General features: G+C 39.0%; 1 protein-coding gene across 7 annotated transcripts in view; it reads left to right on the top strand.

The window, feature by feature from the left end:
• The window catches only part of LOC128098586 (solute carrier organic anion transporter family member 1A5), a 90,369-nt gene extending 70,661 nt beyond the window's left edge, over nt 1-19,708 (top strand). For all 7 annotated transcript variants that reach the window (XM_052719878.1, XM_052719877.1, XM_052719875.1 and 4 more), the window contains 8 exons: nt 804-1,025; nt 2,527-2,691; nt 3,711-3,906; nt 7,957-8,122; nt 10,006-10,178; nt 13,439-13,503; nt 14,616-14,733; nt 17,923-19,708. In XM_052719878.1, the coding sequence (XP_052575838.1) occupies nt 804-1,025; nt 2,527-2,691; nt 3,711-3,906; nt 7,957-8,122; nt 10,006-10,178; nt 13,439-13,503; nt 14,616-14,733; nt 17,923-18,142 (1,325 nt within the window). In that variant the 3' untranslated portion in view covers nt 18,143-19,708. The remainder of the gene's footprint in view (nt 1-803; nt 1,026-2,526; nt 2,692-3,710; nt 3,907-7,956; nt 8,123-10,005; nt 10,179-13,438; nt 13,504-14,615; nt 14,734-17,922) is intronic.
• Nucleotides 19,709-22,975: the final 3,267 nt, after the last annotated feature.

The raw sequence follows: 22,975 nt of genomic DNA, 5'->3' as shown, positions 1-22,975 counted from the left end.
TAAGCACCAGTTTGTAAACTTTTCACAAGATAGATTGAAATTCTCATTTACTGCTGGAAAATACATCACCTATATTACTAGATAAAATCAGTTAATATTTTTTAAGGCACACACAAACCATAAAAAAATGGATACCATGTGATGCTTTAATTTATTATCTTTGTGTGTATGTGTATGTCTCTGTGTGTGCATGTGTGTGTGTGCATGTGTGTGTGTGTGTGTGTGTGTGTGTGTGTGTGTGTGCCTGCTGAGGCTGGAAGAGAGATTCAGATGTCCTAAAATTAGAGTTACAGGCAGTAGTGAGTTTCCATGTGGGTGCCGAGATTTGAACTCAGGACCTCTGCAGAGCAGCAATAACTCTTAGCTGCTCAGCTGTCTCCCCAGCCCCCTCTCTTCTCCACTGTGACGTTTTGAGATGTGAATACACCGGGTTAAACCTGGTTCCTAAGATATGTCTCAAATCTCTTTCTATCCTTTTGAAATGAAGTTTTAACTATTATGTCATGTAGCAATCCAGAATTTTTTCTTCTTACTTAATTTCAACTTCACCCAGTTGACTAACCTCAGACACTATTTTTGAATGTCTGAATTCACCCAGGGGGTAGCAGATGCCTGTAATCCTAGTGTTTAGGAAGCAGAGGCAGAGGACGATAAGTTCAAGGCCCAAATAAGAATAACTAATGTGTGAAAAGTTTACAATAATATACAAATTTTGTGTTTCGATGGCTTAGGATCCTTAATTTTCTGCAGTTTACACAGGAAAGAATGGTGCAAGCTAATAAAATGTCTGTATTTCTCCACAGATGACCTGACCATAACTCCCACTGATACACGCTGGGTCGGTGCTTGGTGGGTCGGCTTTTTGATCTGTGCTGGAGTGAATGTCCTGACCAGCATCCCTTTTTTCTTTTTTCCCAAAACACTCCCAAAGGAAGGACTAGAGGATAATGTGGATGTGACTAAAAGTGACAAAGAAGAGAAACACGGAGGAAAAGCCAAGGAGGAAAAGCATGGAATCACTAAAGGCAAACAGGAAAACTAAACTCTGTATTTGGTTTAGATGGGTCTGCAGTTAGTGGAGTGTTTGTCATGCTTTGACATATTTCTTTGGCTGTTTTTGATTATTTCTTATGCTGGTGTCTAGTAATCTAGGTTTGGGGTGATTGTCGGTCTAGGTGTCAATTTCTGAGTTTGTCTTTGTTGGATTTTGTTCCCTTGGTTTCTGTTTATTATTTTGTCTTCTGGTCAGTGTGGACTAGGGTTGAGCAAGGTTCTCTGCCCACATTGGGGGCTTGACTTCTTACAGCTGTTGTGTCTGGTAGAGCAGAGAGTCTTTGCCCCAGTAGGAGGTTGGGACATGTTGAAGCCAAAGGATTAAGAATTGGGGATAAGTTTGTGAGGACACTGGGAGCCAATTCAGAGACTTGAACATTCTTAGAATTATAGTCATGTTAACAATTCTCCTGAAAGGGATAATACTGATTGTTATATTAGACTGTGTGGTCTGCCAGGTCTACCTGATTTTCAAAACTATGAAAGAGCTTAGCATAATATAAGAGATACAGAAAATAAATGTGAATTTTGAAGATTCATTTAGGAGAACAGAGATGTCAGCAAACATGGGTGAGTTCAAAACCTCCTGGGAATTCTGACTGCCACCCTCTCATTCCTAAAGATAGATTTTGCCACTAGAGTTCACTTCTTTTTATTAAACTTCCTTGCTTAACTTCTAAATTGTTTCTTCTTTATACTTTACTCTCTAAAAATTTTAGGTAATTTAATTAAGAATAGTACAAAATTTGAAAATCAAGACAGGAAATGGAAATGAAGACAGGAAAAGGAAAGAGTCTATTAAGCATGAAGTTCATTATCTTCTGTGAGATCCAATCCATTTATTAGAGACAGGCTACAAATTTGACTTTCAGCTTTTTAAACAGGTAGAAGTTCTGGTTACATCAGTTGAAAATGAGTCAGCATTCCTTATAGTAATCCTTGTGTTGAGATGTTTAAAAATATCACTAGGTGATTCTAATAGATGTTCTGTTGTGAAGCACTGCAAGGATACTGTGGTAGGCTGAGCTGCAGCATCATTCCTGGAGCCTTCCTAAGCTTTTAACTTGTCTGTTCTTGCACAAAGGAGTGATAGCATCAGTGTCTGAACTCAAATTTCATGAAAAGTCCCTTGCAGATTCCAGAGAACAGACTAGTCACTCTCTAGTGAATACAGGATATGAATAAAAGGAAAAGAAAGAAAAGAAAAAGAAAAAGTGTAGCCATAGATTTGATTCCATCTCCTTATAGTTTTGAACGATGGCACAATTGGGTTCTGATTCTTATATGGCCAATTGTATCACTAACTACTAGAAGTGAATTAAACAATAATATAGAACTTTAGCCTCAAGGAGTGAAGGTTTATCAAATATATTTGTGTCACAGGACAGAATTTGTGAGAAGATTTTAGGAGAACACTGGATATAAAATGCAAGGTCAAGTTAGCTTGATTGTCTTGACACTCTCTTGTTTCAGATTTTTTGCCATTCATGAAGAGCCTCTCCTGTAATCCGATTTACATGCTTTTCATCCTCGTAAGTGTGCTCCAGTTCAACGCATTTATCAATACATTTACTTTCATGCCTAAATACCTGGAACAGCAGTATGGAAAATCAACTGCAGAGATAGTCTTTCTCATAGGTATGTAGTCTCATATTTCTTTAGTAGCACTTCTCCCTTCCACAAAGACATGATAAACAGCACCCCTCAAAGGCATGATAAACAGTAAGATAATGTGACTAGGAGACTACAACAAAATTAAAATCTGTTAGGATATTCTTGTAAATTTTTTCTTTCCACTCTCCAGGGAAATCAAGAAGCCATAGAGAGAAGGAGAGGCCAGAAATATCCTCTCTATTCTCTCTCCAATCAGAATGAAAATTGTCATCATTATGGAAATATTGGGGGATGCTTATATCAGTCAGTTTTCAAGAGTAAATATGTTAATTAAGAAAGGAATAGGCTTAACTCATTGGTATTTTACTTCTGGGCTTCAATTCTTACCCTCTATATTACTCCTTATTTAGTCACTGGGTCCCCTGGTCTGATGAGTCTGTGCAGCCACACTCTGCTTTTCTTATTAGTACATTCAATCCTGGGATATATCCAACTTTGGATTTTTCCTGGGTTATTTTTACTCTTGATAACTGATAATCACAGGATAACAGCATCTACATTATCTAGAGTTCTGTGTCCTCCAAATCCCAGTCACTACCCTTAGATGTGTAAAATTAAATGCAATGGTATGGAGCTGTAAACATTCTTCAGAGAGGAAGAATAATGGGCAATATCAACAATACGTGGAATATTCTGCAGTTGATAAGCTTGGACTTTACAGTGACCTTCTAAATCACCTAAATCTGAGTCAAAATCTCAATAAACAGAGTGAAAAAAATACATGAAATATCTAATATCATATATGTATGTGTGTGATACTTATATATAACTTGCTGCAAATGATTCAATAAATGGTAATAGTCTTTTTAAAGTGACATTATGGGACACTTAAAAACCTCTTTTTATTTAATATGTGAGCCTGTGGGGGTTAGGGTCATTATATTAGAGCTAAATAGTTTCTTAAGTAAGATGTATTAGACAAATTGATAACATATTTATTTTAATGCTATCTTTTAAAAATACTATTTTACTCACATTTACAGGTCTTTATAACTTACCTCCAATATGTGTTGGATATTTAATTGGTGGCTTGATTATGAAGAAGTTCAAGATTACTGTCAAGAAAGCTGCATACATAGCATTCTGCCTATCCCTGACTGAGTACCTTCTATCTTTCTTTAATTTCATGATGACCTGTGATAATTTCCCAGTTGCTGGCTTAACTACTTCTTATGAAGGGTATGTTGTTTCCTAATGAAGATCATAATATTTTTGCAATGACTAGTCCATTTTCTTCAAGGATTGTGTATGACAAGATCATTTTATTACAAATTAGTGGCAGTGATACATGGTTATCTTACATTTTTCTTCAACTCACCATTCCTATATCAGCCCACACTCCTTCTCCTTCTGCATCTGGCTGGCAACTCCTGATTCTGCCCTTCTCCTTCCCATTATCCTTAGTTTGGTCACCCCACCTATAATTTCTGCCTGGCTACTGGCCAATCAGCACTTAATTAAACCAATTCGAGTGACAAATCTTTACAGTGTACAAAAGAATTATTCCACAGCATTTCCCCCTTTTTGCCTATATTAAAAGGAAGGTTTTTGCTTTCACATAGTAAGATTATATACAACAAAAACAGTTATTAAGTAAGAACTACAGTAACACTATTAATCTATTTGCATTTGGCAAAATTAGAGAAAATACTTAATTTTCTATCTTACCTTGGTGTGTGTAAAGTTTTGTATCTAAGTTACTTTCTATTATAACTAAGGAAAACTTTAACTATAACTATTTAGTCTTCAACTCCATCAAAGACCCCAGAAGAGTGAAATGTTACCTAATGACAGGGACCTCAACTACTTGGACAGTCACCTAAAATTCCTCTGCAACATTGAGTCATCTGTCTTCGGCCTACAAGCTTAGAATATCTGACAGACTTTTCTGTGAAGCAGAGAATTTTTGAAGGACTGTCCTACCTATTCTCGGCAAAGTTCGGCAGTCACCTTTCTTGCATCCTTCTGGTCCAGTTTGGACGGTAACTGTCAGCAGTTGAGGCAAGGGCAATTTCTTTGCCCACGTGGCTAGCTTTTGCCATTTAAACAAAAATACTCCATACAGAGTTTCTCCGATGCCCATCATCTTCTCTGAAGTAGATTGGTGCTGCCAGAAGTAGATGTGTCTCACTGTCATGAAAAACCTTAGGTTATTAAACATATTAAATCCCTATTTTGTAGGTATTGGAAGTGTTTGAAGACCATCTCTCTATGTATATATATCAGTTTATGACCTTGGAAAATATCTACCATAAGTATAAGTCAGACTATTATAGATGACTATTAATCTGTATTTCTTAATTATACATTATATATTTTTAATTGAGTTGCATAAACACCATACCTTAAACAAGAGTAGAAATATACATATAGTATACCAATATTAGCTTTAAATTTGTATTGATAAACCAAAATCCATACCATTGTAAAATATGTAAGATTGATAGTTGTTTTTTGGATTAAAGTAAATCCAATAATTGACCCTTTTAATGTATCATTTCTATACCCTACTTTTCTTTTCAGAAAAAGATTCCTGAATCTAATCTCCTTTTTAAGCTTCTTTCCTGACCATTATCGATAAAAACTTGTAACCAACCCCCCTAAACAATGACAAACATTCATAATTTATTTTGGGAAATGTGGGCATTCTCTAGACTACTTCCTGTTGATTGGGGGCAATGGTGATCTTTGGAGAGCCTTGAGAAAATTTGGGATTTTGGTCAAGTCCTGGCTGGAGTAGTCTGTGAGGTTAGATCATCTCAGCCAGCAGCCTTGAAGCTGTTCTGGATACAGAACTCAGAGGAAACTGCAACAGATGCTCTCTGAAACATTGGATCATCTGGGCCATCTATTCCCATTGGAGATTTTTCAGGATGTCTTCTTTGAACAAACCTGATTTTTCTGAACCCAGAATGAATCTAGAGCCTCTCAATTCCTGCGGAAATAAAAGCAGAACCTCTTTCCCAAAGCAACATATCTTTGACTTAAATTTTGAAGTCAAGTTATTTTTAAAAATATATAGGTTGGTTTAGCCTAGCAGCTTTCATAATCACTTGTCTCTCAGCAGTTATTTGTTCCTTAGTAGTCCAAAAATTTAAAGACAACACAATAACATACAGAATCCAGATTCTCTGTGTATTTCCATCTTTATGTAGCTTATTATATTTTTTATTACTCTATTTTTTAAGGACTTTCTCTACCTTTTTTCTTTTCTCTCCCAAGCCTATGTATATTTTTAAACACACTGTAACCCATTTAGAGTTTTTTTTTTTTTTGGTCTGAATCTGTCTTTACTGTATATCTCTCTGTTTTGCTGACCACTTGAATCTTTAAACTGCTAAGCAGTGTGGCTAGGACCAAAGCAGTAGCTTTGGTAGCTGGCTCTGCCCTGCCCCTTGGTTCCTTGAGAGGCTAGTCTTATGGCAGAGGTACATTTACCACCAGCTCTGGGAGCCATGTTTACTACCCCAACTCTAGGGAGGTTCTAGGTCCATGCCACCACTGAGTAGTGTGCCACCTGCTGTTCATAGACTCCATTTAAGTGTTTGGTAGCAGGGCTTTTGAAAAGAACCACTCATTTTTTGCCACTAACACTGAGTCATGATGCTGTCTCTTAAAGGAGCCGTGCCTCTGCTTGCCACTAGCAAACAGAGCCTACCCAAGAAAAAGCGGTTAAAAAGAAGTGGAATTTGACTCCATTTTTGTGTGTTTAGAATTCACTTTAAAGGTTTTTCAGGCTTTATGTGGAAATTCTTGCCAAATATTTGAGTGCCAAATATAATCAGACATTTCCTGTCCCAACTACCCAGTCCCACATAAACACACAGAAGGTGATTAAATTATAAATGCTTGGCCAGTAGCTCAGGATTATTACTAACTAGCTATCAGATTTTGTGTTAACCCATATTTCTATTTATGCTTTGCCTCATAGCAGTACCTTTATTAGCATGGCATGTTCATGTCCTGCTCCCTCTGTACATGGCTGGCAACTCCTGACTCTGCCCTTCTTCTTCCCATCATCCTTAGTTTGGTCACCCCACCTATCCTTGCTGCTTGGCTACTGGCCAATCAGCATTTTATTAAACCAGTTTGAGTGACACATCTTAACAGTGTATAAGAGGATTATTTTACAGCAGATAGCTTTAAAAGTTGACTATACAGGCCAGCAAGTCTTCATAGGGTTCTACAATGGGCTCAAATTTAGCACAACTGAATCTAATACATTGTAAGTCAACTAATGAATAAATATATATATTTATGTATATGTATATGTATATGTATATATATATATATATATATATATATACACACACACACACACACATATGTGTGTGTGTGTGACCAGTATAGTTCCATCTTATATATGCTGTAGTCTTAGATTTTGTATTATAAAATATATATCACCTGGTCTGAATCTTTTTTTAAGACAGGACTGATTCTTTTCACTTTGTACATGTAGAAATTGAAACTCAGGGGGAAATTAGTAAGTTTGCAGAAAATGGCTTCAACAATACTGAAGTAGAGTTGTATGTTCCAACTCCATCTCCAGGCATGCTGACTCCACACTGTGTTTGAGTGATACAATGTGAATTCAGACTCTAGACTCCCACATTATCCTTTTTCAATCCCATTGTAAGTGCTGGGTTCTGTATATCTCAGAAGAGCATGCCTGGTCACTCAAACCACTCTGTTTTGGGGGAGAAACACAGCATTTATTGTATAAATGGAAATTGCAGATTTTTCTCAAGCCAGCCCTCTTTCATTATTTCTTATCATGCAGGTCAATGAGAGATTATCATCTTCCTTTTTAGCTCTAACATCATGGCACTTTCTTATAGGGTAGGCACTTAATGTTTGTTTTTGAAGTAATTGAAAAAGTAGTCATGCTACTTGTGTGCCAAAAACACAGTATAGAGACCACTAGTTGATATTTGGATGGTTGATTTCTGTTTCTGTTCTGGGGAGAAGATGAAACGTTTCTCTCTGTGTCTGTCTGTCACTCTCTTTCACTCCCCCCTTTCTCTCTGTCACTCTGCTGTGTGAGTGTGTATGAGTGTGTGTGTGTGTGTGTATGTGTGTGTGTGTGTGTGTGTGTGTGTGTGTGTGTGTGAATGTGAGTGTGTGTGTGTGCATGTGTATGTGTGTGTGCAGGTACTGAGATGAAAAGAAGAAAATAAAGTACTTATGTGGTTTTTGCAGTATCTGTAACATTATTTACAATCATTTCAGAATCCAGCAGCCTTTGTATGTGGAGAATAAGGTCCTTGCTGACTGCAACACAAGGTGTAACTGCTTAACTAAAACATGGGATCCAGTGTGTGGAGACAATGGCCTAGCATACATGTCAGCCTGCCTTGCAGGCTGTGAGAAGTCTGTTGGAACAGGAATCAACATGGTAAACACCCTTTCAGTGATCTGAGCTGATGTTTTGTGTACTGCATTAATATGTGCTATGATCTAAGCCTACATCTGCTATAAAGCAAAAATTAGTCCATGCTTAAAATAGATTAATGTATTTTTATGAATAACTAAATTTCCTTTATATATTTATACGTGACCTTACTAGGTGTTATGTAAAACTTTGCCAGAGTCTGAGAATTATTTTGTAATTTAAATCAGTTGAGATCATTATTCAGATGATTGGAGTTAAAATGCTCTGGATGGGCTGTAGAGCTAGCTTAGCTGTTAAGAGCACTTGCTGGTCTTTCAGAGGACCTGTTTGCTTCCCAGCACCCACAAGGAGCATCTTCCAACTCCAGCTCCTGGCAATCTGACACTCTCGTTTGCCTTCCTCAGGCACCTACATGCACCTGCTTGTATACACACAGACAGAGGAACATTTACATAAATAAACGTTAAAATTAAAAATTTAAAATACTTTGAATAGAATCTGCCCCTTTTGTGATAGGATCTCATGAAACCCAGGCTGACCTCCAACTATGTAGTTGAGGCTGGCAGAAAACTTACCCTTTGGTATCATGAACATCTTATATTTATTTATTTGTTTATTTATTATAGTCATATGTGTGTGTGTGTGCGTGCATGTGCGTGTGTGTGTGCACATGGAGGTCAAAAGACAACCTTGGCTGTTGACTCTCAGGTCCCGCCCACTTTGGGCTTTTGAGACAGAACCTCATGGCCTGGAATTTGCTGATTCTGTTAGGCTGCCTGGCAAGTGATCCCCAGGGAGTCACTGCTCCCATCTTCAGAGCACCAGTGTTGCACGCACATCCTCCACACGTGCATCTTTCACATGTGTTCTGGGATCTGAACTCAGGTCCTCACCCTTGTGCAGGACTTTATAGACTGTGCCATCTCCTCATGATGGTTTAGCAGGAAATAGTTAAGCATTTTCCTTACCTTCAACAGGTTATAATATGGAGTTGGTTCGTAATCAAAGTGAAATATAAATTTTGATTCTTAATATACTCAGAAACACAACAATTCAAAAAAGAATTGAAATATTGTTTAAATAAACTCTTTTTCTTGGAACATGACTTTGTTTATTAGTAAGCACCTAACTATTCCATCATCATTCTGAAATACATTTTGTTTAATATTCTTTATATTAGGGACAAAACAAAATAAAGCAGTATTTATAGACTATTATAAAATTATGTGCAGGCTAGAAAGTTGGTAGAGTGGGTAAAGGCACTTGCCACCAAACCTTCCCATCAAAACCACAACCCACATTGTAGAAGGAGAGAACTTAGCCTCATAATTTATCCCCTGACTTCTATATGTATGTAGATGTGGCACACATATGTTCATACACACATGCACACACATACACATATACATGCACACACACTGACAAAGACCAAACACACATGAAAATAAATATAAAAAAACAAATAAATGTGAATTCAGCATAATTGATTTTTGCAAGTTACTCCACGCATTTAGAAAAAAAATACTGATTTTTAAAATCTACCCCTTTATATTTTTTCCTTTTCATTTTTTTATTAAGAAATTTTCTATTTACTTTACATACCAATCACAGTACCCCTTTATATTTTATAATAAAATTATGATATACCAAAAAAGAGATGAAAATAAAGGGGGAAAGAAACCTCTATTTTACTTATTTAGTATTTTTTATTCAATGGTGTTTGTGCTCAAATTAAGGTCCTCATTCAAACTGGATGAGTGTTCTTCCTATGAGCCATGTCTTTGGCCCCAACACTCTCCATTTTGATCTAACTGGCTGTGTAGAAAACACTGAAGGTTCATGCCCAATATTTTTCTTTCTTAAATAGGACACTTTTTTTTTTACAGGTGTTTCAAAATTGCAGCTGCATTCAGTCTTCAGGAAACTCATCTGCAGTTCTTGGGCTATGTAAAAAAGGCCCTGACTGTACTATCAAGCTGCAGTACTTTTTAATCATGTCAGTAATTGGCTGCTTCATCTACTCGCTAGCAGCCATACCTGGGTATATGGTTCTTCTGAGGTAATAAGTAACTTGTTCATTTATTTTTCTATCTTTTTTCTTAGTAATGTATGCATATGCAAGTGTATGATGTTTCTCCCTCTTTCCCTTTCCCCCTCTCTCTTTCTCTCTCTGTCTCTGTCTCTCTCTCTGTTTCTCTCATTGTGTGTGTGTGTGTGTGTGTGTGTGTGTGTGTGTGTGTGTGTGTGTGTGTGTGTGTGTGTGTGTGTGTGGTGTGGGCTCCTGAGTGCCACTAAGAGCACAGAGAGGTCAGAAGACAATGTTGGGGAATCAGTTCTCTGTTCCTCTTGTTTTGAGGCAGGGTCTCCCTTCTTTCTTTTGCTGCTGGCCTGGCTGTGTACTCCAGCATACCAGGCCCTCAAGTTCGCAAGTAATTGTGTTTTCTCCTATTTCACTATGGGAATGCTGGGGTTACAGATGTATGCCCCTGAATTGAGCTTTTTAATTTTTTTTTTACATATGTTCCTGGGTTCTGGGTCATCTAGCCTTTCTGGCAAGCAACCTTACACACTGAGCACCCCATCAATGCCATTTAGATTTTTTTTTTTGTCATTTACTGAAATTCCATTTCCCAAGAAAGGCCCTTGGAATCAAGGTTCCCAGAAATTCAATGCTCTGAAATACCTTTATCAAGGTTCTTATACTGAGCATTGCTATATTTAACAGTAATTTAAAGTTTTCTGGAATTTTCCTGCCTGCCCTTTCCTATTTTCTCTCCTTATGTCTTAAGCCTACACTAAGGGGCATCTTGTTTGGCAGGGAGAGAGGAGTTGTTTAGGACTCATTCCCTAGGCCCGGCTAACTGACTGGCAGAGAGTGAAACCCTCTGTGTAAAAGTGACCAGGCTCCCTTGACATCCTGAGCTCAACTTGTCTTTAACAAAAAACATGAATGCAGTAATAGACACTATCTAACCAGGAGATGTATGAATGCAATAGCAGATACTCAGCTTTCTAAGATAAAGTGTTAAAGTTTCAAAGCCAAATTTCAAGGTATTTTTATTAGGTAGGTATTCTTTCCAGCCTAGCAAACTTCATACCCACTAACAACGGGGAAGCAGTTCCCTCCCACACAAACACCTTTCTTGTATATTTGGGATTCCGGAGCAATATTGAGTTAACCACAATGTTACATAACATTTGATGATTCATCATATTTTATCCATAGACTGGACCAAGATTCTCACTTGCCCCTTCCTTTCCCTGCGCTTTTCTGTTACCTTGCCAACACTCCCATTCTACCCCATCCTCTTCTCCTTCTACTTCTTTTCAAAATCCCTTTCCCCTTTCCTCCTCCTTTGCTTCCCTCCTCTCCTCTCCCATTCTTCTCTCCTTCTCTCCTCTTCTTTCCCCTCCCCCTTTTGTTCCCTTCCCCTCCCCCTCTCCTCTCCTCCCTTCCCTTCTCTTCCCTTCCCTTAATTCTTCCTTTCCCTTGCTTCTACACTTCATGGATACTCACTAGGACAAACTAGTTATCTGTCCTTACGTTTTTCTTTTCCTTTGTAAGATGTTATGTTCCTATATTCACACAAATGGAGATGTGGTATATGCCTTATTCATAGGTTCCCAGACAGATAAAGGCACCAGTATTGCTAGCTCTTAAGACTTATAAGTGAGAGAGTATTGGCTGTGACATATGTCACCCCATCACATGCCAGGCTGATTTAGCTGATGTGGCTACATGGTGTTTTCTTTCTCCTTCACTACTCCGGTGCCTCCGTTTCAAAGCAGTGTGCTCAGTTGATAAGGATGAGTTTTCCTCATAGAGGAGGATCATCATAGTTGAAGGGAATTGTCAGCAGTTATACACTCTTGTTAAAACCTCCAAACACTCTCAAGGGATGCTATCATGTTTACTGCATGCCTGTTCCTACTTCCATGCCTCACTGTCATACTCTTCACTTTCTCAGTTATCTTCTGACATTGATCTTCACTGGGTATGAAAATGTGGCTTCTTGATGTTTTAATGTATGGTTTTAAAAAAGCATTTGTGTGTGTGTGTGTGTGTGTGTGTGTGCCTGTGTGTGCATATGTGTGTGTTTGTGTTCTATAGCATGTATGTTGAAATGAGAGGACATCTTGTAAAAGTTGGTTCTCTTGCCACCATGTAGGCTCCAGGTACTGATCTCAGTTTGTCAAGCTTGGTGGAAAGCAGCTTTACCCACTGAGACATCTTTTAGGCCCTAATGTATGATTTCTTGATTTAATGAAGTTAAGGTCTATTTAAATTATTTTTCTCATATTTCTTTGCTCTTTCTTGCTGAACTGATGATTACAATGTAAATGATGGATGACACAGTACTACTGTTCACACACTATTATTACTCTTCTAGTCTGTTGTGTTTTCTTGAACTCTTCCACGGAATCACTTCCAAAATGAAGTCTCAATAGTTGCATTTACTGTGCTTTTCTTACCCAAGGGTGTATTTGGTGGGGAAAGACCATGGTTTAAAAGGACTTCCACATTCCTAATTTATAAGAACATTTTTCAGATTTTATCCTGACTGCTTCATAAGTCTTCCCTTTGTATGTAATTTTCAAATCATCTCATCTAATTCTGTAGGCAGTACAGGAAAGACAAAGGTCCAATGTTTTTAACTCTGTATAACAAAGGCATTTTCTTTCTTTTTTTTGAGGAGGGGTTTGAGGAAGGGTTTCTCTTTGAGGTTTTGGTGCCTTTCCTGGAATTCACTCTGTAGGCCAGGCTGGCCTCAAACTCAGAGATCTGCCTGGCTCTGCCTCCCGAGTGCTGGGATTAAAGGCGTGTGCCACCACCGCCCGGCTGACAAAGGCATTTTCTTAATGTCATAGTCTACACGATGGAGTCTTCCTTCTTTGTTTATCTGTGGGATCACCTTTACTATATCTTGAATTTTATATAAAATATGGTAGTGTTTTTTTAATCAACATGACAAAATGCCAGGCAAACAACTTAAGAGAAGAAAGATTTATTTGGTTTGTGGCTTCAAAGTTTTGGGGATAGCATGGTGTTCTCCATGGTAACCAGGAAACTGTTCATGTAGGTTAGTAGCCAAAGTTAAAGGGCTCCACTCTGCTTTACAAGTGTGGCGGTCGCAGGACAGCTGTTGGAAGCCATAGTCTCCTTCCTCTGTGTGGGCTTAACAGTAGACCTGTGATATCCTCACTTCAGAATGAAAAACTTAACCATTAGGATCACGAACTACACCTGTCATTGGGAGGATGCTCGGACAGCTATGGGTTTGCTGATGAACTTTTTATTTATGTATATGTATTTTTCAGGTGTATCAAGTCTGAAGAGAAGTCACTTGGAATTGGGTTACATGCATTTTGCACAAGAATATTTGGTATGAACAATTTCTCCAACATATCAGACCAATATTAAGTACTTAGTAAACCAATTAATTTTCACTCAGTAATAAGATAGCCGCAAAGCTACATAGAGAAACCCTGTCTCAAAAAAACAAAACAAAACAAAACAAAAGAAAAACCAAAACAAAACAAAAAGATAGCAACTCTCTTGTCAACCCAAAACACAACCCTCATCTTAAAGGGAATAAGAGAGTTTGATCTGGAATCAAACATAAGTCACCATAACGGGGACAGAGATTCAGGTCATCCAAATATCAGGTTCCAACATGGTGACAGTTAGTGATGTTTATAGTTGGAGAACACAGGAAGTCATGAATACAACCCTTCTCAAATATATCTAGTAGGTTGGTGAGAGCAAAGCATGGAATTCTCTTCTGTAGACTCAGCTGATATCTGATGGCATGCTTAGTGTTTGGGTGAGTGGAGGCTAGCAACCTGTTAAGTGAATATATCCCATCAACGGCTTCATGTGATAGTTAGATGGATATAAAGTCAGACAGAGGGAGGGGCAATGCATGATCTATATGGATGGTAATTTGTCTCTGGATCTACACTATCCCAACTGTCCACAACCAGGAGGTCCCAATGACCTGCTGGCATCTTCAGTGAACATGTGCTGTACCCACTGGAGTTCACAAGCATATGTGTTTAGAAATGGCAACTTGTAATTAGTCTGAGAATAAGGTAACTGCAGACATGAAAAATATTTCCCCTTATCTTTAAAAAGTTTACTTGAACTTAATAACAACTTTGATATTTTAGTAGATTCAGAAATAAAATAAGATGGAAAATGTTTCTGTTAGATGTATAGAAAACCAGAACAAGACATTTCAGAAAATACATGAAGCTCATGGCTATGAACTCAATAGATACTTTCTTAGCATCTTATACATAGTTTTCATATATTGTGATCTAGAAACTTTACATTACCTTATAATTTCTAAACGTAAGTGTAGAACCTTTGATTCATAATTTGTTATATTGGTTTTTAAGAGAAAAAACTGAAGTACTTCCAAATAAAATAATACATCTCTCTCTTATCTCTGGTCCTGGCAATGGGCTGTTTTTCTTTCTTTCCTCACTGCAGCTGGCATTCCAGCACCTATTTACTTTGGTGCCTTGATAGACAGAACCTGTTTACACTGGGGAACTCTGAAATGTGGTGAGCCAGGGGCGTGCAGGATGTATGATATAAATAACTTCAGGTAAAGATAATCTTTCAATGATTTATTTTTTGTTCTTTATGTGCATGGGTGTTTTGCATGCATGTATGTCTGTGATGGTGTCAGATCCCTGGAGGTAGAGTTGCAGGCAGTTTGTGAGCTGCCATGTGGGTACTGGGAGTTGAACCCAGGTCTTCTGGAAGACCAGCCAGTGCTTTTAACTGCTGAACCATCTCTCAGACCCAAAGGTAAAGATAATTTTTGAGATCTACTTTTGTAGTGTATAAAATGTCCCCATTCATAATCTAACATTTTCTTGAGTGATAAGATGACATTTGGCTTCACTTTCAGAATGCATGTGGACGGTATAACTTCCTTATTTTGTATTTTATTAATTCTTATTTCTAAAGTGTTTGATACACTTAAGCATGAGTGGGTTTCCTAACCTAAGCCTTCATAATACTTTTTAAAGGGAGCAGGTGTCTGTGTAGAGGCCCTGGAGCAGTAGGGGGAGAGCCGCATCTGGAGCTGAGCTAGCATGGCAGAACACTGGAGATAAACAGGACAGCAAGATCCAGAGACCAGGGACAAGGGCACTGTTGGTGGAAACAAATCTCTTGGCTCCCACCACCCCATACCCATGGATAGAGAGAAGGACTCCTCCCTTCCGCAGGGGTCAGTATGGCAGTCCCGGCACATTCAAGCAGCATGGATTCTGACGTTCTAGCTCCTGGGAAGGTCACAGACCTCTCATGCTTGCAGCCTGATATAGTAAGAACCCAAGTCTGTGGACGGCCCTTGCAGTTTAACAGCACGCCAGGTGCTGTTGCCAGGGGCCTCCTGGAGAAGGGGCCTGCTCCCTGAATTTGACTGACAGTCTCATCTCTGGGAACCCATAGGTGCTCCACTGCGCTTAATGGTTGGCTGCCTCGTGAACATTACATGGCTCAGTAGAGTAGTTGTGGTACAAACCAGCTGAGAGCTTCACAAAGGGGGAGGATGTTGTCACACATACACACAACCGAAACCATTAACCTCAAGAACCAGCAGACCAGGGGGCCTGGCCTCTGAGATCCAGGTGCATCCAGTTGTGTGCTTTCATGTTGCTGTTTAGACTAAAGACAGTTACCTGCATGGTTCCCACCACTCACAGTGCTACACAGGCACCTGTCACTAACAGTATAGGGAAAGAATTGTGGGTTCCCTGCTGACCTACGCACAGAGGTCATGATAGGCTGATCTTGAGCCAGGCTTTAGCTGTTACCTTGCTGTCCCTATAGGGCAGCAGGCCCCCCAAAAGCCCACAGAGAACCTGTGTTTGCTACAGACTGCACTGTGCTCCTCCTTGCTCGTAAAACCACTTCAGCCAAAAGGAATTATGGCTCTCTGAAGGTATGACCCAGTTCTGTCTGTTTCTGGGTGAGGAGGAAACTGAGAAATTCTGGGAGAGAAAAGTGCTGGCTATTGCCCTGTCCCCAAGTGTGTATGGCTGGGGTGGCTGCCATCCCATTCTCAGTCTGGCGTGCCTGTAGTAAAAGAGTGGAAGGCCTCAACTACTTCTGTCAGTGTGTCTTCATTGGTTAAAGTTCCATTTGCCTTGACTTCCCCAGAATGGTGGACTGTAACCTAGAATTATGAGCAAATTCACCCCTTCTCCCTCAAATTGGTTTTGACAGGGTCTTTTATAACTGTGGCAGGAAAATAAACTAAGATATTTGTTAATATATTACCCATCTAGAAAAAAACTCAATTGTATTTCTAGATTGTTATATCTGGTCTTAAGCATCTATACATATATACTATACTTATACTTTCCCACTGTAGAAGTAGTCATGATCATTTTTATATGCTTATATATTTTAGGATGTTCTACCTAAGAAATGGTACCACCCACTGTGGGCTGGGTCTTCTCACCTCAATTAATGTAATCAAAATATCTCCCAGGGATACATTCACAGGTCACACATCCACACAGTCCTTCACTAAAACTTCCTTCCCATGAGATTATAGATTGTATGAAGTTAACAACATTATTCTTCACACTAGATTTTACTATAAACATTGAGAAAATGAAGGAATTTTTCATAGTAATTTAGAAATGTTCATATGTCAAAAATTTCCAATATTCATTAAATCTGGAAACTTTAAGGCATATTTTATCAAATTATGAAGAATAAATGTTATAACAGTTTACAAGTTCTTCTAAGAAAAGGTGAAAGGGAAAATAACCTAACTCATTTCAGGAAGCTTCTGTAGTCCTCATGCTTAAACTGGACAAGTTCAGCAAATGGAAAGGATTTGGGGCTAAAGAGATGGCTCAGGGTTTAAGGGCACACATTGCTCTTGCAGAGAATATGTGTTTATTTCCCATAACCCACATTGGGCAGCCCTCAACTTCCTGTTACTCCAACTCCCAGGCATCCAGGACTCGTGGATACATACCTACGTAGAGACCCAACACATACACATAGTTAAAGGTAGTAAAATGTTATAAGATAAATTAATTGATTACAAAAGCAAGCTTATGCATGAAAATTAACAAATTGAATCTACTAAATATACAAATGAGTAATATGACTTATTTTAGATACAGAATGATTCCAGTATCATAAAATCTATTGGTGTAATACAGCAAGCAAATGTTGAGTAGAAATCTTGAAAAGTTACTGCATATTGTTCTATACGTGTGTTTTATACATGTGTAATCAAAACCAGAACAAACAAAATAGAAAAGAGTGGTTCCCTTTACCTGATATAGGTTTTTTTTCTTCCTTTTTTTCCACTCGTTATTTAAGAGACCATATGATAATGGCAGAACCATGGTTGAGTGTGATGTAATGGCAGAGGACGAATGGTGGCAGAGTGTGAGGGGGCTGGTCATGTTGCATGCTGTGTTAGGAACTTCATTTTCAGCTAAACCTTTCTGAAAACATTCTCATAGGCACATCCAGAGATGTCTCTCTATAATGATCCTACATCCAGTCAGGTTGACAATGGAAACTAACCATCAACAAAATGAAGGAAATGCATTTAAGATTTTATGTTGGAAAAAATTTTGACATTCTAATAAACAGACTTAATAACTCAGCAAAATAGATTATATAAACTACATGGGCAAAGTAATCACCTGATGTTTTCTTCCAGGAATAAATGATCTGTAAGGATATAGAAAATTAGCTTCCACTGAATGCATTAAGAATTATATTAATACAGATCAGTTGTTTTCAATAGGAACATTTACATTGGTGTGCCTGCAGCACTAAGAGGATCAAGCTTTTTCCCAGCGTTCTTCATTCTAATACTCATGAGGAAGTGCCAACTCCCTGGGGAAATTGACTCTTCAGAAACTGAACTTGCAGAGACAAAGCTCAAAGAGAAAAAAAGCGAGTGTGTGGATGTGCACAGAAGTCCTGGGGCTGAGAATGTCGGAGAACTGAAAACTATGCTGTAATGAGTTTTCTATTGGTTTGCACAAGCCCATGACAGAGTGTGCATTTGGTTCTTTTGAATCATGAGAATACTATAAGAACTCTTTTCTTATCCTTAAGGACCTCAAAAAATTATTTTACTCATGATAAAAATATTTACTGGTAGCATTATTAGAACATTGGGGTAGCACTTAGGATTTTCCCCGGAAAGTCTATGGTGACCCCACACTGAACTTTAAAGCTGTCTTCATTTTCAAACAGCATTTTCTCTTTTAACTCAATCAAAGCAAGTGCATATTTCTCACATATCTTCAAATAGCATTAAAACTTGTCCATTTCTGAAATACTGTTCAATTTCATTAAATGTATGCTTCAATGTTAGAGGTATTTAGAGCTGAAAATTTACATCTTGGTTGTGTTACATTGGGATAATTTATTTAAATTTATCTTTTCTATGTACAAGACATATAAATACCTCTTTACCTATTTAGGAGTTGTAAACTCTCTTTTTTTATTCTAGACATGATGCTTCCAAAGTTAGTCTACTCATTAATGTTACTGACATCTCTTGTTTTCAGTCCCTTCTTCATTACTCATGTCACACATTTGATCATTTTGTTAGAGCACTGATAGATTTAATCTGGCTATTTGAAATCATGTAGCAAAGTCAGTAGGAACTTTTGTTCCCCTAGAAATTCAAATCTGGTAATTAAACTTTCTTAAAAGCAAATATTTGAGAAAGCCAGGCCTTTCAATGGCCCTTTGTAGAGATGGGACAATATGTCATTGGTACAGTGTTTGCCTAGTATGTGGGAGATCCTGGGCTCAACAACAGTGTAGAATATACTACTCATAATAAAATAAAACATAAAATAAAATAAAAATAAAGGCCGGATGAAGTATCAGATGTTCTCAAAAAATTGCCTTCTCATGTGCAGGTGACCTCTTTGGCCCAGTGTTCATTTTACTCATGTGTCCTCAAAACACATGGATACTAATATTCAAAGTCATCTTAGAGTGAAACCATGTAACAGGGGCCAGCTGGATGGCTCAGTGAAAAGGAGTGTTTGCTGCCAAGCCTGACAAGGTGGTTTTGATCCTTGGGACCAAGAAAGAAAACCATCTCTTGCATGCTGTTCCATTCCCTCTTCTCTTGTACTTCCTCATCCACAAATAAATAAATAAATGAAAAAAATGTAGAAAGTTGTAAATTGTGACTATTGCTATAACATTGGGATTAATAAAATTCAAGGTGCACGTTAAAAACAAAATCAAGTTGTGGTAGTTTGTTAGAGAACTGTCCCTCCTAGGCTCAGGAATTTAGACATTTGGGTTCCAGTTGATATCTCTGCTCTGCTTGCGGAGGACTAGGAATGCACCCTTAGTGGAGGAAGTGAGTCACTGGGCTGGTATTAATTGGTAAAAGCCTCACCCACTTCCAGTTCCCACTGCTTTGTGCTTTGGTGGAGAATCTGAAATCTCAGCTTCCTGCCCCAGTCACCATGGCTGCTGCTGGCTCTCATGCCTCCTTGCCATGAGGGACTTCTATACCTCTGGAATCATTAGCAAAAATAAACTCTTTTCTTCTACAGGTTGCTTTGTGGTGTTTTATCACAACAATAAAAGTAACTGATACAGAACTCATCTTACTTTGTGGCTGATAAAGAATGAAGAGATGTTAAGGAACAACAAGCCTGTCTGTTGTTGTAAAGCCATGGTTCACAATAATAGCATGATCAAAACTATTTCTTTCTGTTCCTCATTTTTCTTCCCTTGGTAATGAATATCTATAATATAAAAATGGCATAAATCCCTAAAGATGGGGAGGATGAAGAAAGGAAAGGTGAGGGGTGGAGGTCAGTATCCTGTGGTTATCTATGCATAGTAAAGTGAGAACATCTACCTGCTAGAGCAGAATGCAGGCAGCCGCAATCTTAAAAGCTCTTCAAGGGAGCCAGAGTGTTCATGGGAGAGTTAAGTTGACAGTTTCTGTTACTTAAACTAAGGCCAATCCACTTCCAAGAAGGAAAGCCTTATTTTGCTCCAGAGGTCTCCAGCCATGATCACTCAGCCCTGCTGCTTTGGACGTGTGTTTATGCAGCACATTGGGGAAGAAACTCATAGGAAAAATGTTGGGGACCTCACATTGACCTAGAATCTGAGAGAGGAATGGAAGGGGCAAAGGGCCACGTATCTCTTCTAGGGGATTACCATTATGGACCCAACTTCCTCCTTCTAGGCCCCACCTCTTAATGCTTCAACCACCTTTCAACATCACCTTGCTGAAGACTAAGATTTTAACACATTGGGGGATTGTCCAAACCCAAACAACAGTGAAGAGTAAGTGGGCAACTTAACTGAAGGGCTTTCTACAGTTATCTTTATGTTGTTATGATTTCCTGAATTAGGGAGTGTGTCCTAAACAGGAAAGTGTTATGGGGATGGAGAGAGCTCACCACTTAGGAGCATGTGCTGCTCTTGCATATGTTCTAAGTTTGGTTCCCACCACCCACAACCACCTGTGACCTCAGCTCTGGGGGATGATGTCTCTGATCTTTAAGGCACATGTGCTCACATGCATATACCCAGTGCCCGGGACTCACCCCTTATGAAGGAGATAGTCTTTCACTCTAAAAGCACAGATTCTTCTTTGATACTTAGAAACAGTCAGTAGTGAAAGGAAGCCCACTGCAGGACCCAAATGTTGGTTTTAACATTTTCATTTTTTGAAACAATTTCCCACTCTTTAATCTCAGACCAGCATCATCTTCCTGTCTCCCCTCTCTAGTGCAGGGAATACAAGTGTGTGCCACCACACACAGTGCAGTCTACATTTTCATCTGTAGTCATCTCAGGGATATTATCCCTTCTTTGAAGCTGTAGCACACGTGAACACCATATCTCAAAGAAATGACTTAATACTTTAAAGAGTTTTGCCAGTGTTTCCAAACACATGACATTAAATTTTAAATAAGACAACTTTTCCTAAAAAACAGCTAAGATTTGAATTTGGTCTGTAAATCTGAAAACGGATAGATTTAAGACAGTCGAGAACATGATCTATCAATGCAGGACAATCTCCAGATGTTCTTGACAGTGATGGGAGCAGACTGTAGAGTTCTTCACAAGCAAGTGTGGGGCTGGATTTTGGGTACTGATTAGTGAGCAATAATAGCACCTTAAGCTGTTCTAAATGGAACATTATCTTCTTTTTTAATATTTTAATTTTATAATTAATTTAATTTTACATATCAGCCACATATTCCCCTGTCGTCCCTCCCCCCTTTGTCTCCCCCCCAATCCATCCCCCATTCCCACCTCCTCCAAGGCAAGATCTCCCCTGGGGAGTCAGTCCAGCCTGGTAGATTCAGTTGAGGCAGGTCCAGTCCCCTCCTCCCTACACCAAGGCTGAGCAAACTGTCTCAGCATAGGCCCTAGGTTCCCAAAAGCCAGCTCATGCACCAAGGACAGGTCCCGGTCCCACTACCTGGGGGCCTCCTAAACAGTTCAAGCTAATCAACTGTCTCACTTATCCAGAGGGCCTGGTCCAGTTTCATGGGGGCTCCTCAGCTATTGGTTCACAGTTCATATGTTTCCACTAGTTTGGCTATTTGTCCCTGTGCTTTTTTCAATCATGGTCTCAATAGCTCTTGCTCATATAATCCCTCCTCTCTCTCGCCAATCGGACTCCTGGAACTCCACCTGGGGCTTGGTCATGGATCTCTTCATCTGCTTCCATCAGTCACTGGATGACATCTGACAGAGGGCTGATATCCAGAACATATAAAGAACTCAAGAAATTACACATCAAAATACCCAACAGTCCAATTAAAAAATGGGCTATAGAGCTAAACAGAGAATTCTCAACAGAAGAAGCTCAAATGACTGAAAGACATTTAAGGAATTGCTCAACATCCTTAAACATCAGGGAAATGCAAATCAAAATGACTCTGAGATACCACATGACACCTGTCAGAGTGGCTAAGATCAAAAACATTGAAGACAGCTTATGTTGGAGAGGATGTGGAGCAAGGGGAACACTCCTACACTGTTGGTGGGAATGCAAACTTGTACAGCCACTTTGGAAATCAATGCAATGCTTTCTTACAAAATTGGGAATCAACCTCCCTGAAGACCCAGGAACATTATCTTCTTGAGTTAGCTGAAAGGACCATCACTTTTCATGAAAAACACCAAAATCTCTTAAGCTTTTATCCTAGATGCAGTATTGCTTCCCCCAAGAAACCTTCCATCTGAAGATGGTGAGAGAATGCACACGACTACTCAAAATAATCATTGGGATGCCGGGTAAGGGTGACAAAGCCAGTGTAAGATGTGCTATCTCTTTAGGTATTTTTAAACATAATTGTTTATTTACTCTTTGGGAATTTCACATCATGTACCCCAATCCTGCTCACTTTCCAATCTCTCCATATCCTCTCATCAATGCTGCAGAATGTCCCCCCAAATTTATTAAAAACAAAAAACAAATAAACACACAAATAATCAAACAATTCCACCTTACTCCTCTGTCTTTCCAGCACCTTTTCATTCATGCTAATGTCATCAGGAGCTGTGGTATGCCACACAGTTTACTCTTCTGTCCCATCAGCCCCACCAGAAAAATGTTCATTGCAATGAGTCTTTGTTCTGCTTCAGGGCCTCTGGCACACCATCATCACTAGACCTCACTGAAATTCCTCTCTGATATCTTGCTGTTGCCCACAGTCAGGGAGATCCTGCAGTTACCATTCTGCAGGACAAGTTCCTTCATGCACTCCAGCAGGTCACAGTTGGGGTAGATGTTAGGGTGGGCCAACCCAAGGCCTAGGATGTGGGTCTGGGTAGTAGCCAAG

Source organism: Peromyscus californicus, unplaced genomic scaffold (genome assembly GCF_007827085.1).
Source record: "Peromyscus californicus insignis strain IS unplaced genomic scaffold, ASM782708v3 Scaffold_6__1_contigs__length_162567912, whole genome shotgun sequence".
In the NCBI taxonomy this organism is placed as follows: Eukaryota; Metazoa; Chordata; class Mammalia; order Rodentia; family Cricetidae; genus Peromyscus; species Peromyscus californicus.
Note: the sequence above shows the minus strand (reverse complement) of the source record. Positions and strands in the feature narration are given on the sequence as shown.